Consider the following 17077-nt stretch of genomic DNA (forward strand, 5'->3'; position numbering starts at 1 on the left):
GGTGAGAGGGGCGTAGGGGTGGGGGGGGGGGGGGGTGGGGGTGGGGGGGGGGGGCAGGGTTACAGGATCAATGGGAGATGCTTGGCCTTGTTATATAATCTTTATATTTAATTTGTGTGTGACTATCAGGTGAGAAAAGCTCATGATGCTGTCATTTCGCTGAAAAGAATATGAATAAATCATAGTCATTTACCAATATCTGAAGCTTGCTTTTGGACCTTTTTTTAATCTCACCACCTCCTGCCTAAATTGTTTACTGATAGCACCTATAAGAATTGTTCAAATTCTGCTGTCGTACCAAAAAATAAGTACAAGGACGTTTCCTCTGAAAGCCCATGGGTCTGAAGAAACTGGAACTACTTAAAAAAATGCAAAATTATTCACAAAATGTGCATAACCAATAAATAGGCTCGAGATCAATCTAAATACGGGACATTATAAATGAGAATGGATAAAAATGAAGCCATAATAATAGCGAATATAGTGCAAATCATACCATAGATAATACACTACTTATAATACAACAAAGTATAAGAAGACTTTAATGGATTAATCTATACAAGTGTACTACAAAGGCTATTATTATAGGTGTGCTGACATGACTTCATTGCTTTTCTGAGTTTTAGAAAAACGCTGTGAACAAGAATGATGACAACGAAATGACATTATTGTAATCATGGAAAAGAACAGTATTATAAAGCAATTGTGGATCTTGACCTATAGCACAAGTGACATATAATAGTGTAGGTTTGACGAAGTATGTATTCTGCACAAAAAGTTAACATTCTCAGGAAGAGGAAAAAACATAACAAAAGTTAATTTCCAATCTTATTGTCCAATAATAGATGTTCAAGTGCCTGTAAGGGTGCATGCATGAGCTAGCGTGAGGCTCATCATTCGTGGGTTACAGCTCGTTATTCCGAAGGTTCGTTATTCCGAAGGCTCTTTATTCCTAAGATTTGTTATTCCGAAGGTTCATTGTTCCGAATTTCATTTTCGGATTAACCGATCTTCGGAATAACGAACCTTCGGAATAACGCCACAATTTTTCGGATTAACGAACCTCTAGGTATAGGGAATTTGCGTGTTTCGGATTAACGACCCTTCGGAACAACGAACCTTCGGAATAGCGAGCCTTCGGAATAACGAACAGCACCCTCATTCGGTTATACTGTACATAAAATATTATATGCGTGCAGAGACGGGGAATAATGTAAGGTTATAGTTGCGTCGCGACTGATACGTGCATCGCCGTATACTCACAACAAAAGCTTTTCATTTCATCAGTTTCGCTTTGTGGTAGTGGGTCATTGAAAAAGTGGACCTTGCATTGCAGATTTACCGCCACTGACGCGGGCCTGACTGACGTATTGAGTTTTAAATTGATATTCAGATGTAATTACGTCAATCAGACGTGAAATTTGTCCTTGTTTATGCACATTAATGACATCATCAATAATCATTATGACACTGATAGAGAATAGCTGTTCTCGGGATCTCGCCATCACTCAGCTGAACGCGCATAAGTGGGTAAAAAAAGACAAAGAAAACAGAATAGATAAAGAGTCCAAAACTAGGCTACAGAAAAAGCCGTTCCACCCCCATCAGTCGAGTGCCCTTGGTCGGTCGGGTATGGGTGGACCGGCCGGGCCACGCAGGTGCACCTCAGCGCTCTAACGATCCCCCGACGAAACGTCTTGTGCTTGAACACGTAGATGAAAGGGTTGACGCACGAATTGCACATGGCAAGGATGACGGTGAAATGGTAGTACTGCTTGGTGAAGTCGACATCGGCACCGAGGTTGTAGGCGAGAAAGAGGAACTGGTTCGGCGCCCAGCACAGCATGAAAACGAGGATGACCAAGAAGAAGGTTCTCTGCAAATCCTGTGCCGTCTTCAGTTGCCATCGTATGTTGCCATGGTTATTAAAGACGTTGGCGATGGGTGGATGCTGTGCATCGTTAGCTAAAAGTGTTGAAAAAAAAATCACACAGCGTTTACTTACGCTGTAAAACAAGTAATCAAATTAAGCAATCAGAAAAGTGATATTCTCATATACAATCCATTACAAAATGAAGAAAATATGGACTTTGTACAGAAACAGATATGGTTATGCCGGAATATCATAAATATTATATTTACCTTGTAGTCAGAATATAGGTTTTCCCATCCATTTTCGCACTTTTGTCATTCAATTTCAAAGATTTATTATTCAATTCCTTCCCGAGAAGCACGTGGACCGCAAATCCTAACTTTAGTTTCGTCAATTGTCATTGTAATTCGTTTTTCGTCAAACATTTTCGAAGACATAGCATTCAAAATCGTCAATCATTGTCATTCAAATTCATCCCTCCCGCTGACGGATCGCAGATTGTAAAGATCAAATTCGTTTTTGTTCACACAATTTCATGAATTTTTCATTCAAATTAGCCAGATGTCGTATGCGAGACGGTATTCCCGTCTGTTTGTATCAGTGTGTACTCGGGTTGCTTGTGTGTGTGTCTCTGTATCTGTGGTTCTGTGTGTGTGTGTAGGGGGGGGGGGTGGGACACTCGTGTGTATGTTAACTCCTGAATGTAGAATATGAACGGTTACAGAAAAAAATACATGAATGACTGGGAAATCACACCGGATAGAGATATGAGACGAATATGAATGAAAATTTAACGAAAATGATTGACAAAAGGCGAAATCGATCCTGCTGTTTTGAGTGCTGCGAGTGAGACTGACGAATTTGAACTGTAAATGACGAAAATGTACGTCAAATGACTAAATTGAATGGACTTTATTTGAAAATGAACAACGAAAGACGAATTTGAAAGTGAGATTGGCCTATTCCTGACATCCCGCGACGAAAATGAAGTAAAAATTTGTGAAATTGAATGAAAAAAGTTTGAAAATGAATGGGAAAACCTATGTTAGTTTTAATTCAGTTTCTATAGCTCGATATTGGTCCGAATGCATGAAACAAGCAATTGCTTTAAGCAAAAGCAAAAGCTCGTCTAGCAAAAGGTCTAGCTCAAGCAATAGCTTAAATCCATATGCATAACCTTTTGCTTGTGCTTATACCTTTTGCTTGTCCCGCACAAGCAATTATTGCTTGCGTTTCCAACAATAGGGACGTCACGCCTGTGCGAACACAAGAACAAAGGAGTGTGGCTGCATGTATTTGAAGGGGCATGTGTGTGCGGAAACATTTCCTGACATAGCAGAAGAGCTATGAAATGACACTCATAAATGCACACACGGACGCATACACACAACTATACACACACATGCATTACTGGCTGATTCCCATCACTGCTTACAGTAGCCCGGATCTTCCAGATCGCACGTCATTTGCACGTGGTGAGAGGTCTCTTTGCTCTCCACCGAAGTCAGACGTCCTACCTGTTTTTTGATCACATTTTGCGTGCTAACCACTGGACATTCCCGTTGTTGAAATGAAAAAGTTTCTTACTCTACTTATGAGTAATTTCTTGTAGATTTGTACCACTCCTTCACAAGTGCGGTCTTTCTTTCATGAATATGAAAATAATACTTAAAAGGGAACGTCCCAGTTAAGCAAAAGCTCAAGCTCATTTTACAGAGCTTGGAAAATCGTAAGCAATTGCTAGCAAGAACTATAGCAAAAGGTATGTTTTATGCATACGTTTTTAAGCAAATGCTCGGCTTCTAAGCAATTGCTTGCGGGCAGCAAGCAATTGCTTGTGCTTGCTAGCAAAAGCTTCTGCTCGCAAGCAGTTGCTTGTTTTTATGCATACGGATTCGAGTAAAAGGCTAGCACAAGCAATTGCTAGCGTTTATGCATCCGGCCCAATGATTGAGCAGATAGAAATTGTATAATGTTGTTGCTTTGACTACCTACCCTTGTCATAAAAGTCCGCAAAAATATATATGCCGTTGAGTTTCCCTTTAACCCTTAAACATGCATGTCTGCGTGGTTCTTGTTTGTCTACGCCTAGCGACGCTGTTCACGAGTAGATGACAACGTGAACATTAGATGGAAGATATTGAAGAATGATAATGACTTTTTTCGTGTCGTCTTATATCGCACTCCCGTCAAAACACGAATTCATTGGCTGCTGACAACATAATAAGCTAATGGTCTCCTATAGGTCGAACCAATATTGAAAAACAGGTAATACAAATTATTGTTCTCGCTCTCCGTGAGCGTTGTGGGTATACAGAACATTAGGTTTTCCGTGCCTTCTGACAATACTTGATTTTCCGTTGTAATATCAGAAATAATGTTACACTGAATCGTCCTTGGTATACAATGTACAGAGAGTGGTATGGTCCCTCCTTTTGTTTTCTCCTTTGAACGCCTTCCTTTTTTTTTTTTACCGTTTCCCAACATTGCCCATAAAGATTTTTTTTCCTCGCTCAGGAGACGAGATGGAAGGTGAAAGTAATCTAACGACAACAAAAAAGCAAACAAAAACAAAGCAAAAACAAAAACAAAACAAAATTATATGAAGGCTGAGGACGTACCGATCGTTGTGCAGTGTGAATTATATTGTCTATTCATATAATGACCAAGAAGCAGAACAGTGCAGTTATTCTGTCTTGTTTTTTGTATCGTTTATGTATAGACAAGTAAATTCACCGAAAAATATATCCGTCGTTATAGTATTTTCGATGACCAAACAAAATATCAAACGAATAGCGTTGAATTATATCTACTGTGAATATCGGGCCGCGCTTGTTTTTGAATGGGAAACGTCATTCTTCAGTGTAATGCCAAATAAAGCTTTATTATAATCTTTTCTGATCTTTGTTGTTATCTTATTTGGCGTATGTCTTATGTAGGCGTTATCGATCAGAAACTCTTACCACCTCGAGCGTTAGCTTCGATAGCCTTCGCCTGTCTTTTGAGTGACTGAATAATGCGACCGTGCCATATCAGATTAATGGCGATGGGGAAACCGTATATGACCGTGAATATCCAAACTCCGACTATCTGGAAATAGAAAGGAATAACAAAAGTAATGGATACAGAGGTGAAAGACAGACAAACAAACAAATAAAAAAACACCAAACAAACAAAAGGGCAAACACGTATCTTATTTTTCTGAAATATTGTCATCATCTAGCTTGATTGTTCTAAAAGAACTTCGAATTTCTTAGTACTATCGTAAACATCTAATACTATATTAAGATTCAAATGGTTCATTATCACTGCACACAAAATTAATAACGATATACCTATGGCAGCTTCAGACTTATAAGTAAGTGTCAAAACGGGTGACAGCCGATTATGACTGAAACCTAGATCCAAATCCAGATCCAGATTTTACTTTAAAGAAATCAAATCAAAATGCAGAATATCATCAATATCTAGTGTAAAACATTGCTATATCTACAACAGAGTGGCAAGGGAAAATATACTCCATATAGCCTGATTGTTATGGCAGCGAATGGTGAGCAGTCCGCGGTCATGTTTTATGACTTAAAAATCAGAACAAAAACCCATGAGTTCGACACTATTAGCAATCAAGGCCCACGAGACCGACACATTAAACCCCATGATCTAATGTCGAACTCGTGAGTCATTTTTACCTATAGTGTCGAACTCGTGGGGCTTGTCTGCCTGCAGTGTCGGACTCATACATGTCATTTATGGGCCTTATTTGCTTTGTGTCGACCTCATTGGCTGTATGACTTATTGATCTTTTTCTTTTCAATGTCGAACTCTTGGGCATTATGACTTGTGGGTGTCGGTCTCGTGGGATGACCCATAGATACATATTATATATATACACAATTTTAGTGAGAATTTGAGTTTGTCGTTTTGCTATTGTATACGAAGTAAAACCTAACACTACCTCGTTTTAGAAGAGTTTCTTCGAAATCGGGCAAAGAAAAAAACCCAAAACAAACAAACAAACAAACAAACAAACAAACAAACAAACAAACAAACAAACAAACAAACAAACAAACAAACAATCAATCAAGCAAACAAACTAACACAAAAACACCACAAAGTTATAACAGGACAGCTACGGGATTGTCAAGCTTTCCCCTCTTTTCCGAAAAAGAATAACATTGATGCCGGGTTGCAATACCATTAGCATAAAAACTATGTAGATAGATTTGTTGATTATTCCATGGCTTCATGATGATGATGCTAATGATAAAGAATTCAGTCTCATTCACTCAGGCTCGCTTATTTAATAGGCCTATATCTCAACACCTGAGCCAAGCGGGATATGGAGGTAAGGTATTTCGTCAAAGGACACACGCACTTCAAGATGAAACTCGGATCTAACTGATCACCTATAAGAAAATACAGAGCTTTTATATTATAGGCCTATACTATACCAAAGTGTTCCAATGTGACATATAAAATATCAAACTATATAGGAAACAACTTTTTGTGCTGCCGTGTTAATACCATTTGATGTGCGACGTTCGGGTACGGGATCAAGGTGCACTTCCCGTCGACCACGGCGTAGATGAAGAAAAAGAAGATCGTGGAGAGAAGCCCGATGCCCCAGCAGGCGGCTCCGATGAGGAACGACAGCTTGGGGGTGAAGAACACCTTGTATCGGAGAGGGTGCACGACGGCGAAATAGCGCTCCATCGTGATGGACACGAGGCAGTAGACGGACGTGATCGACGACGACCACATGATGTACTTGGAGATGTACACTCTGCACATCAGCTCGCCGGACAATCCGGAAGGCACGGGGGGAACGCTGGGGAAGAGATGGAAAGGGATCAACCAGAATGAGTTGACGAAGTCCGTCACGGCAAGGTTGATGATGAACTGGCTGGTTCGGGTACGCAGCGCCGGTAGCCGTAGGAGGACGATGCAGACCAGAGCGTTTCCCGCCATCCCGCTGAAGGAGATCAGCCCGTAGGCGGTGCGGACCAGGACGCTGTTCTCGATGCCGCTCACTGACCATCCCCGATTACCGCCTCCACCGTCGACCGCCACGCTGGTATTATCCATTGATGTCAATAATGTACTAGCAAAGGCATCATAGTCTTCCATTGATTCCATGATTAGCAGAAAAGCGAAGGAGAAGGATACTCAACTGAATTCAAGAAGCAAACATTCACAACACTCTATAGATTTTTTTTTTTCAATAACCATATTGATGGAAAAGAAAAGAAGAAGAAAAACAAATCAATGTGATTTCTGTTTCACCTTTCTCGAAGTAATTGATATTATCATCAGAGCTGTGTTCACTGTATGATTCCAATAACTCCAGTAGGAGCGTGATGATCCATCAGTATGATTACTTATACGTGAGTGTTGACTCAACCAATTTTCCCCAAGCAAGGATGGGTGACTGGCATTTTCCTGTGAGTATTCCGCGCGCTCAAACTTTCATCCAGTAGTGGAGAAGAACAAAACATGCTCGCTCTATAAAGCGTCGGGTTAAAACCAGAGGTTCTATAATAGAACCTCATCACTGCGGCGTCGCATCGCGTGTGCCTGTTGAGAGCTTCTTTTTCATGTCACGTTTGTAATCCAGGCCTCACGTCATGACACTGACGTCACAAGCGCCTGCAAAATATACGTGTATTATACTTGCATAATTTTAAATCTCTCATTGATGTAGTAGTGCTTGTTCTGTATCCAGTCTTATAATCCAAACACACTTCACATTAATAATGTAAGACACCATCTTCAAAAGAAACCAATCCGATCAGTCGTCAACTGTTAACTGTTCGACTTTTGTAACCTGATAACCTTAGATTCCTTTCCTGTATAACCTAGTTTTTATCTGGAATGACATTGAATCTTTTTATAATGCTAAAAGGCCAAATACACTTACCGAATAGAGTTCCCATATGAACTATAAAGTTATAAAAATGGACAGACGACACGGAGTTTGAATTCCCATTATTAGCGAGGAAAAGTGATCAAAGACTTCGTATATCTATGTTTCATTCAAAACAGGAATAAAGAAAACCACTTCAGGCACATGTATGTCAATGCCACAAACTTCGCGCTGTTGTGGCACCTACCCTAGGCGGAAGACTGAAAGTAGAACATGCTCAAACAATTCATGTCAAAAATACACGATAACACGTAAGTATACATTAGAGAATAACACATGCCTTCTATCTCTAAAATCAGCTGTCTGAAATCTATCGAATAGAATTCCAGAGAGTTTGACACCATTCATTTGATGTCCAGCATTTCGTTCGTTTTAAATTTTCTTTCCCCCGGTGCTTGCAGTTTATTCCCCATATGTGTTTGTTTGTCTGTTGTTGGTGTTTTTTTTTTGTAATTTCTCAATGAGGTGCATTGGTGTTTATCTAGAAGCGTTTCTCCTTTGCGATTGTGAAGATAATGGCAGTCGTACCTTGATGTCTTGCCATTGTAGATGCACTCGTAGTAGATACTGGTGTGAAAATATTTAGTGTAAATACATGTGTATACATACGTTAATATTAATCATGTTAATGGCGCTTCCAGTAACATTTACTGTATAGGTCTACATAATATTACAGTGTGCGTGCGTGTGTGTGTGTGTGGTGTGTGCGCTTGTTTGGGTGGGTTACTTTTACTTTAGGAGGGAAAATTGAATATATAAGGCTTCGTCATCACATTTTCATATAATAGACAGTAATTATGTGGGGTCGTTACAAAGATGGCACTGTCGTGTAAGTAATCATCTCATTACGTATATAATTTTCCCTCCCTCCACAAGGGCATATAGAAGACAGTGTTGGGCGACAATACTGCTGACATCCCGTGGTGAGTGAAGGTTCCAGTCAGACGCTTACCGCACTGTTGCCATGGCAACACGTGCAATTCTCCCGCTCCTCCTGCCGAGACTAATGCGTTGTCACACAAACAGAAGAAAAGATGTGCTGCCTGTATTTTCATGATAGACCGCCGTATACAATATACTTACAGGAGTGACAGGCACTTGCCGATATAGAATAGAAAGCATGAACGATAAATTTAATGCAGACAGTCACCACTTCCGATGTGACTTGATGCCCCTTTGAGACAACCCACCTGCATGAGAATGACAAGAAGAATACAAATCTTGTGGAACAGTTTATACAAAAGTCGGTCTATCCGAGGAGGTATACTCACACTATTATATAGGATTATCCCCCCCCCCCCGTCATAGTATCTGGTACTGATTCAGCACCAAAATTATGGGTTCTGGGTAGTGGGTTCGGAGAGGTCATCAACAACCGATTCTGACGGAAGGGTCACACGGGCATGACGTTAGTTCCGTTTGTTTTGTTTGTTTCTTTGTCTATCTATTCTAATATATCTGCATTATTCTTTCCATAAAAGCACAATATAACAGCAATATTGACAATCACACTGACTTTTTGATTAAAACATATATATAGCTGTGATTAAGCAATGGTTATCTGAACTTCTGAAATGTATTCTATAAGATACTGCATACATCAAGACAATTCATGTTCATCTTAAAGCACAGAGAGAGAGAGAGAGAGAGAGAGAGAGATAGAGAGAGAGAAAGAGAGAGAGAGAGAGCATGCAAAGCTTATGTTATTCCAAACTGAAAGATTTTCAAAAGCGCCTTTGACTATGGGTATAAAGAGAAAAGCCTGTATTGATTGCGCGTTCATGCAATTTGTGTGTTACTTGTACATGTGAGTTTATAATTTAGCGCCAAAAAAGGTATTATCATTCTGATCATTATGCCAATTCAATTCGATTTATTCAATTTTCCACAATAAGGTAAAATATCAACAAAACACAACTGTGATTACAAATACCAACAAACAGTACAATACTGCGTTTTTTTTTAACCATGGCGTTTAAACATGAACATGATGAGTGTGACGATGTCAGTGTTTGTGTTTTGCAATAATAACTGTACGCTGAAAGGTAAACAAACAGGTTATAGACAGAGGGGTATATTGATACAATAGATAGAAAGAAAAATAGATATGATGGATAAAGATAGAGTCGATAGATATTGATAATTAGATATGTGAGATAGATAGATAGATAGATAAAGATAGATATATAGATAAAGAGAGACAGATATTGAAAATTGGATGGATAAATAGATAGAGAGATGGATAAAGATATAGAGAGATAGATAAAGATAAACAGATAGATAGATAGATGGATGGATAGAGAATGAGATAGGAGAGAGGCGTGGGGGGGGGGGGGGGGAGAGACATTTTTCCCCATGGGCATTTCATTTTCTTGTACTCAGTTTATTGCTTGACAGCTAAAGTCTTCTTTCTACCTGTATGTGCATCATTAAAGCCTGTGATGATTGTGTGAACCATCCATGAAAATAGCCCTGAAATAACAATTGGGTACAGAAAAGCTCTATTCTTTGCTGTTAGTGGAGAGCTTAAACTAAGACCACGGTCATCAACGCATAGGGAGCCTATACACCTAACGGTGGACTGCGAAGAATGTACGACGTACGTCAGCACACCACCACCACCACCACCACCACAACAACAACAACAACAACAACAACAACAACAACAACAACAACAACAACAACAACAACAACAAAGCCTTCAACAAACCTTCAAACAACACATAACAACAACAAAAATGACAACACCACCAACAACAACAACAAATCGAAAAACACGCCCTTACGTTTGATCGACATTCATTCATTCATTCATTTATTTTTTTTTCATCTCCAACAGAACTTGTAATTACATTTTTTTTTTCTCATGACATGTCACGGAAAATAACTTTTATTCAGTTCATCGTCCTTGATGAATCAGTATTGTCAGCCGAGGGCGAGCTGGTGCTATAATGTGAGCCGAGGGTTAGCTGGCGCTCACCATGAAATCGTCGGTAGTATAACATAAAAGAAATTGCGTGCTTGTCACAGCAGAATGCCTACATGCCCTCACGCACACGATACAACGCAGAATTGCAATGCCATGCCACGAGGCTAAGTGAGCGTTTGAACTGAACTTATTTAGTTCTTTGATACAGTTATAATGCATCACGGTTACCTCACATAGGCAGCGATCTTTTTCCTTTTATGTCTTAACCCTTCGAATTGATTTTAGTTTTCACAGGCAAGAATGATAACAAGAGTAAAGTGAATAACTAATAATAGCAATAACTTTCCCCTCCTCACATTACATTTCCTGGAAAGCCATTATGCGCTATACAATTATGGTAGAAATTGTTTGCCATTCCGAGTCATTGCTATAAACGATTGTCTATACAATACATGACTATTGGCCTAAATATACATTCATTCCAAACTGCGTTAGGATCCAGCGTTTGATTCAATATATAGCTTATACGGCAAGAGAGCCGGTGACAATATTAACGTCTGCAATTATAAATTATCACGACTGACTAGAGCAATGGTTTGTATTACTGAACTGTATAATGATAATCACTTCTTGCATGATAATGACCATGGTACTATAGTTACAAAACTGTTATCATCGCAAGAAAAATATTATCATTGTGAACATTGTTATCATTATTACTTTGGGCATAATGCAAACTATGTATTGCCAACACTTTAATCTCTATCATTGATATAGCTTACTTTTGTATATTCTTTCACAGTCTCCTGTATATATATGGGGGAGAGAGAGAGAGAGAGGAAGAGAGAAGGAAAAAAAATGAGAATGGTGTGGCAAAAGAAAAAAAAAACCTTTACTTCGTGTGTCTACGTGTTTACGCAATTTTAGGCAGATGTTTCTTCTGACATCATTATACCCTTTATTAGAAGTCATAACACGCACATTCTACCTGAGCCCCGTAATTATTCTTCCTTTTTCAAACGGACACACACTCCCTCACTTTCTCTCCCTGTTTTTCTTTCTTCTCCCCCCCCATACTTCAAATCAATGAATTTGGCAGATTACGTAAGACGTGCTGTCACGTGGTAACCGCATTGTGCACGGTTACCTCCTTGGTTATGCTCTCCCCCTCTCTTTTCCTTTAAAAAAAATAAGCTAATGTGGTATATTGTATATGTTGCTAATTGCTGCTGTTGACGGTATTTTTTAAAAAAATCTGTAATCAATTACTAAAAGATTTTAACTGAGTTGCTTTTGATTGCTTTTCCTCTTGCTCCATTTTGTTTTTACCCCTTTTCATTAATTTCTCCGTTTGTGTCGTATCTCTCCCTCTATGTTGCTGCTATCCTCTCATCTGTTTTTTCAATCTCTCCTTTGTTATGGTTGTGCTCTCCTCATTTTATGCTTTCACACCTGTTCTCGAATACCCATTTTCATCTCTCTCGTCTACCTCCCTCGTTGTTTTGTCTTTTTTTCTCTCTTTCAATGTTGATAGCCTTGATTTGGCAGAGACATACTGCATCAGTGATCGCCAACGGGCAGTGACGTCCATGGCAGAACAGACAGAGCCTTGATTTCGTGTCTTTGCATATTAAGATGTTTGCATTTTGCAGGTTTTCATTCTCTTTCATGACTTTTAATCAGTTGGCTGTTGGCTGAAATTAATTTGAATACCCGTGTATTAATGCATTAACATTTAATTGTTGATATTTTACTGCAATGCTTATTTATTTGAAAAGAGTTTTAATGTGTGAATTACCTGTATGTACACTGTTTATTGAATGTTCATACATGTATATGAGGGTATGTGCAATTTCCCTTCTATTAATGCATTTTTGTTGTTGCTATGGAATTTCTATGATAATGCAATACAGTACAGTGTTGTTCTTGTTGGGTTTTTTTTTGGTGGGGGGGGGGGTGGTTAATATAAATCATTTGTTTGGTAAAGTGTGAGTTTGATCAATTATTTTTTCCTTCATCTCCCTGCTGTAAAATTTGAATTATCTATTTTGTCATCAAATTTGATGTAAACCAAATACAGCTAGTCTGTGGACTTTTATTTGGTGTTTTTATGATAAAATGAAAATTGAGCATCAATAGCATAGACATCCTTTGCTGTCTTGAGAGAGGCAAAAGTTCCTAACACCGTAAAATTGACTTAAAGAATAAATACTGTAGGTCAATATCTATCAACTAAATACATTGTACATTGTATAAGTATATTTATGAATGCAGTGTACTGGTATATTTACATTGTACATATATTTATATACACATACATTACACACATTATCTCTCTCTCTCTCTCTCTCTCTCTCTCTCTCTCTCTCTCTCTCTCTATATATATATATATATATATATATATGTATATATAGTGTAGTCCATGTACACTTGAACTGTACATTGTACTAGGCGAGTGATAACAGTCAGCTGACCAGGACAATTCCAGAAGTATTTAATTATGCTCACTGAATGCTGCGCCTGATGACATCACAATGAAAATTAGCATACAAGCTTGTATGGCCGCGCCCATTGATGCTCTCAGGGGAAGATAAGGAAATACATTGTTCATGTACTTCATTATCGCATGAGAGCATTTTACAGTACAAACAGTGAAGGAGTTATCAAGATATTGAGAGAATGCGAAATGATTCTTTCAAATCCAGGTTCTGGTGCTCCTTTGTAACTTGCCTCGAGATATTGTAGATATGTTGCTTTTTCATTACTATGTCACAGAAGCCTACCACTTTAAATCTAGTCCTATATCCATGTTAAACACACAATGGACATCGAGTATGGAGGTTGGACAACAGGTAAACTTATGACACATTGCTCTGCTTTCTTTCATTAGGTGCAAACAACTGATTGGCATATAATCGAAGAATTTACTCCTGCAAAGCATGTTAATGGTTTCATCTTCCACTGGCTGCATCAAATGCAATACACACTAAACATAATGTATACTCAGTAAACTGTAATTGCGTTTGTGTGTTTGGATAAAAATGTACAAAAGGTTCAGTGTGTGTGTGTGTGTGTGTGTAGGTATGCATAATTATGCATCCATCTATCTGCCAATATCTTTCTCTCCCTCTTTCTCTCTCTTCACACACACACACACACACACATATATATACATATATATATATATACATATATATATATATATATATATATATATATATATATATATACATGTACATACATAATTACAGTTAAACTCGCCTAAGTCGACGTCGCATATGTCGAATAATCGCGCAAGTCGAAGATTTTAAAAAGTCCCGATTTTTCCCCATTGACTTACGTGTATTAATTCACTCACAAGTCGAATTTTTTAAGTCGAATACTCGCCTAAGTCGATGAAATTCCAAGAACACTTTCACGGAAAAACCATTGAATTCACTGTGCCTAAGTCGAATAAGATTTTATTGTGTAATAAATCACTGTCAAAATCACGAGACGCCAGTTTTTGTTTACATACAGTATATACAAAAAGAAACTTTGCGTTAATAAACACTAACGTTTCATTAACGCAAGCGGTTTCACCTGAATCGTTATTAACGCAAACTAACGATCGGGAAAACAAGGAAAAGTAGAAATTACGCGGTGCGTAATATATGTCCCCGCCGGAAGTAGCATTTTGTAGCAAAATGTACAATATAGGTCAAAAATCAAGGTCAAAGGTCAAAATTCTGTGTAGAAGTTTTGAAGTGCTCACCTAGTGCCATCACATAAAGCAAACGGAATCGAAATCGGGTTAGAAATGGCGAAGGAGTAGCATTTTGTAGCAAAATGTACAACAAAATGTAGGTCAAAAATTAAGGTCAAAGGTCAAAATTCTGTGTAGAAGTTTTGAAGCCCTCACCTAGTGCCATCACATAAAGCAAACAGAATCGAAATCGGGTAAGAAATGGCGAAGGAGTAGCATTTTGTAGCAAAATGTACAATACAGGTCAAAAATCAAGGTCAAAGGTCAAAGAAGTCAAAGGTCAAAATTCTGTGTAGAAGTTTTGAAGCCCTCACCTAGTGCCATCACATAAAGCAAATAGAATCAAAATCGGGTTAGAAATGGCGAAGGAGTAGCATTTTGTAGCCAATGTACAATATGGGTCAAAAATCAAGGTCAAAGGTCAAAGAAGTCAGAGGTCAAAATTCTGTGTAGAAGTTTTGAAGCCCTCACCTAGTGCCATCACATAAAGCAAACGGAATCGAAATCAGGTAAGAAATGGTGAAGGAGTAGCATTTTGTAGCAAAATGTACAATACAGGTCAAAAATCAAGGTCAAAGGTCAAAGAAGTCAAAGGTCAAAATTCTGTGTAGAAGTTTTGAAGCCCTCACCTAGTGCCATCACATAAAGCAAACGGAATCGAAATCGGGTAAGAAATGGCGAAGGAGTAGCATTTTGTAGCAAAATGTACAATACAGGTCAAAAATCAAGGTCAAAGGTCAAAGAAGTCAAAGGTCAAAATTCTGTGTAGAAGTTTTGAAGCCCTCACCTAGTGCCATCACATAAAGCAAACGGAATCGAAATCGGGTTAGAAATGGCGAAGGAGTAGCATTTTGTAGCAAAATGTACAATATAGGTCAAAGGTCAAGGTCAAAGGTCACGACTGAAATTCTGTGTAGAAGTTTTAAAGCTCCCATGTAGTGCTATCATATAAAGCAAACAGAATCAAAATTGGCTCATAAATGACAGAGAAGTAGCAAATTGAAGATTTTGATCACACACGGACGCACACACGGACGGACACACGGACGGACGGACGGACGGACACACGGACACACACACGTACGGAGCCCGTTTCATAGTCCCCTGCTCGAACTCGTTCGGCGGGGACAATTAACGTTTGTAGTAACGATGAGTAACGATCCCAAGCACAAATTAACGATGTTTCGTTGACATTAACGATAGGTAACGCAAGAACTCACGGGAGATTTTGGTTTCCGTTACCCAGACCTGGTGAAAGGACGACGTAGCCCCTGCCGAGTGTAGCGATTTATGCCTTATATACTTAGCGGAGTCTTTTCGCGAATCGAATCACGATTTCGCGAATGGTTAATATGCGACCGGGGTCACCAAAAACGCACGCCGGGCCACCAAAAAAAAAAAAAGCCGGATGTTTGCCTTCAGTTTTGGAAATGAACAGCGGTACCAATCGGCTCCATAAGATGCTAGAATAAATGTCAGATGTTTGCTCTTAATTTTGGAAATGAATAACGATAATATTCAATGTGGATAAAGTGTCTTGCTGAAGGGCAAATATCGGGCACACCGCTCCAGCTCTCGGCTCCAGAGTAGACAACATACATGTACATTATACATGCATGTGTACGCGTGGTGTAACTGTAAGTCGATTTTATTTTCGACTTACGCAGAAGTCGAAACTCGCCTAAGGCGATGTGTTTTGCTCAGTCCCGAGAAGATCAACTTATGCGAGTTTAACTGTATGTTGAAAAAGACCTGTCATTTCCAAAGTTTGAGAATTTGATTGTGAATTCTACATGCTCACTGTATACAGTGAGTATACTAGTATGCATGATTGCTCGATTGCAGTGACACATTCATGGAGGAAAACAATAGACAGAAAATGTAATTACACAGTGCATATAAAAAAATACATGTAACACAATATAGCTTTGAGCACTTCTGTGGATACGGCACTACATGTATACACCCTGTATAGCCCTGTATAGCCATCACTATTTTTTGTATCGATGTCAATGGTTGGTCTTTTTGCACCTCCAGACATTGATTTATATCTATATCTTCCCCAATATCTATCATCTCAGCCTCCAACGTCCATTACAGCTTCTACACTGGAACGAATTGCCAGTACAATGTATACCATCTCACTCTTGTGTCTGCAGTAAGTCATCAGCAACATATTACAGGACAATGCATCTTAACCACATAATTCTAAAATTAGCATAACATGCCCTGGATTACAATTGAAATTTTATGTACACCTGTATATAGAAAATTGACATAATTATACAGTGCACTCCCGTTATAACGAAGTCCTGGGGACCGGCAGTTTTCTTTCGTTATATCAAAATTTCGTTATAACCAAACAAACAATAAAAATACATAGAGTGGATAATATTGCGGTCTGAATTTTTACTTCGTTGTAACCACAATTTTGGCATAACCGTGTTCGTTATAACGGGAGTGCACTATAGTACGTGTATAAATCACATGCTTTTATGATTCTATCATTTAGAGCATTAGATATTAGTCGATGTACAAAGATGTTATAACTGGCTTATACAAAGATATTCAAGGAATTCGATGCATCTTGCTGGGTAGATCAAAGAA

The 17077-nt window shown here is 38.7% G+C and overlaps 1 protein-coding gene across 1 annotated transcript; it reads right to left on the bottom strand.

The window, feature by feature from the left end:
* Positions 1-1573: 1573 nt before the first annotated feature.
* Positions 1574-7009, bottom strand: LOC139708797 (somatostatin receptor type 5-like). Its single transcript, XM_071620746.1, has 3 exons — positions 6398-7009; positions 4837-4963; positions 1574-1965 (listed from the first exon to the last, which is right to left on the bottom strand). The coding sequence occupies exons 1-3, from the start codon at positions 7007-7009 to the stop codon at positions 1574-1576; spliced, it is 1131 nt and encodes a 376-aa protein (XP_071476847.1).
* Between the last annotated feature and the right edge of the window lie 10068 nt (positions 7010-17077).

This window comes from Diadema antillarum, unplaced genomic scaffold (genome assembly GCF_040938485.1).
Source record: "Diadema antillarum isolate AM-2024a unplaced genomic scaffold, OU_Dant_1.0 seq00001373_RagTag, whole genome shotgun sequence".
NCBI classification, from domain to species: domain Eukaryota; kingdom Metazoa; phylum Echinodermata; class Echinoidea; order Diadematoida; family Diadematidae; genus Diadema; species Diadema antillarum.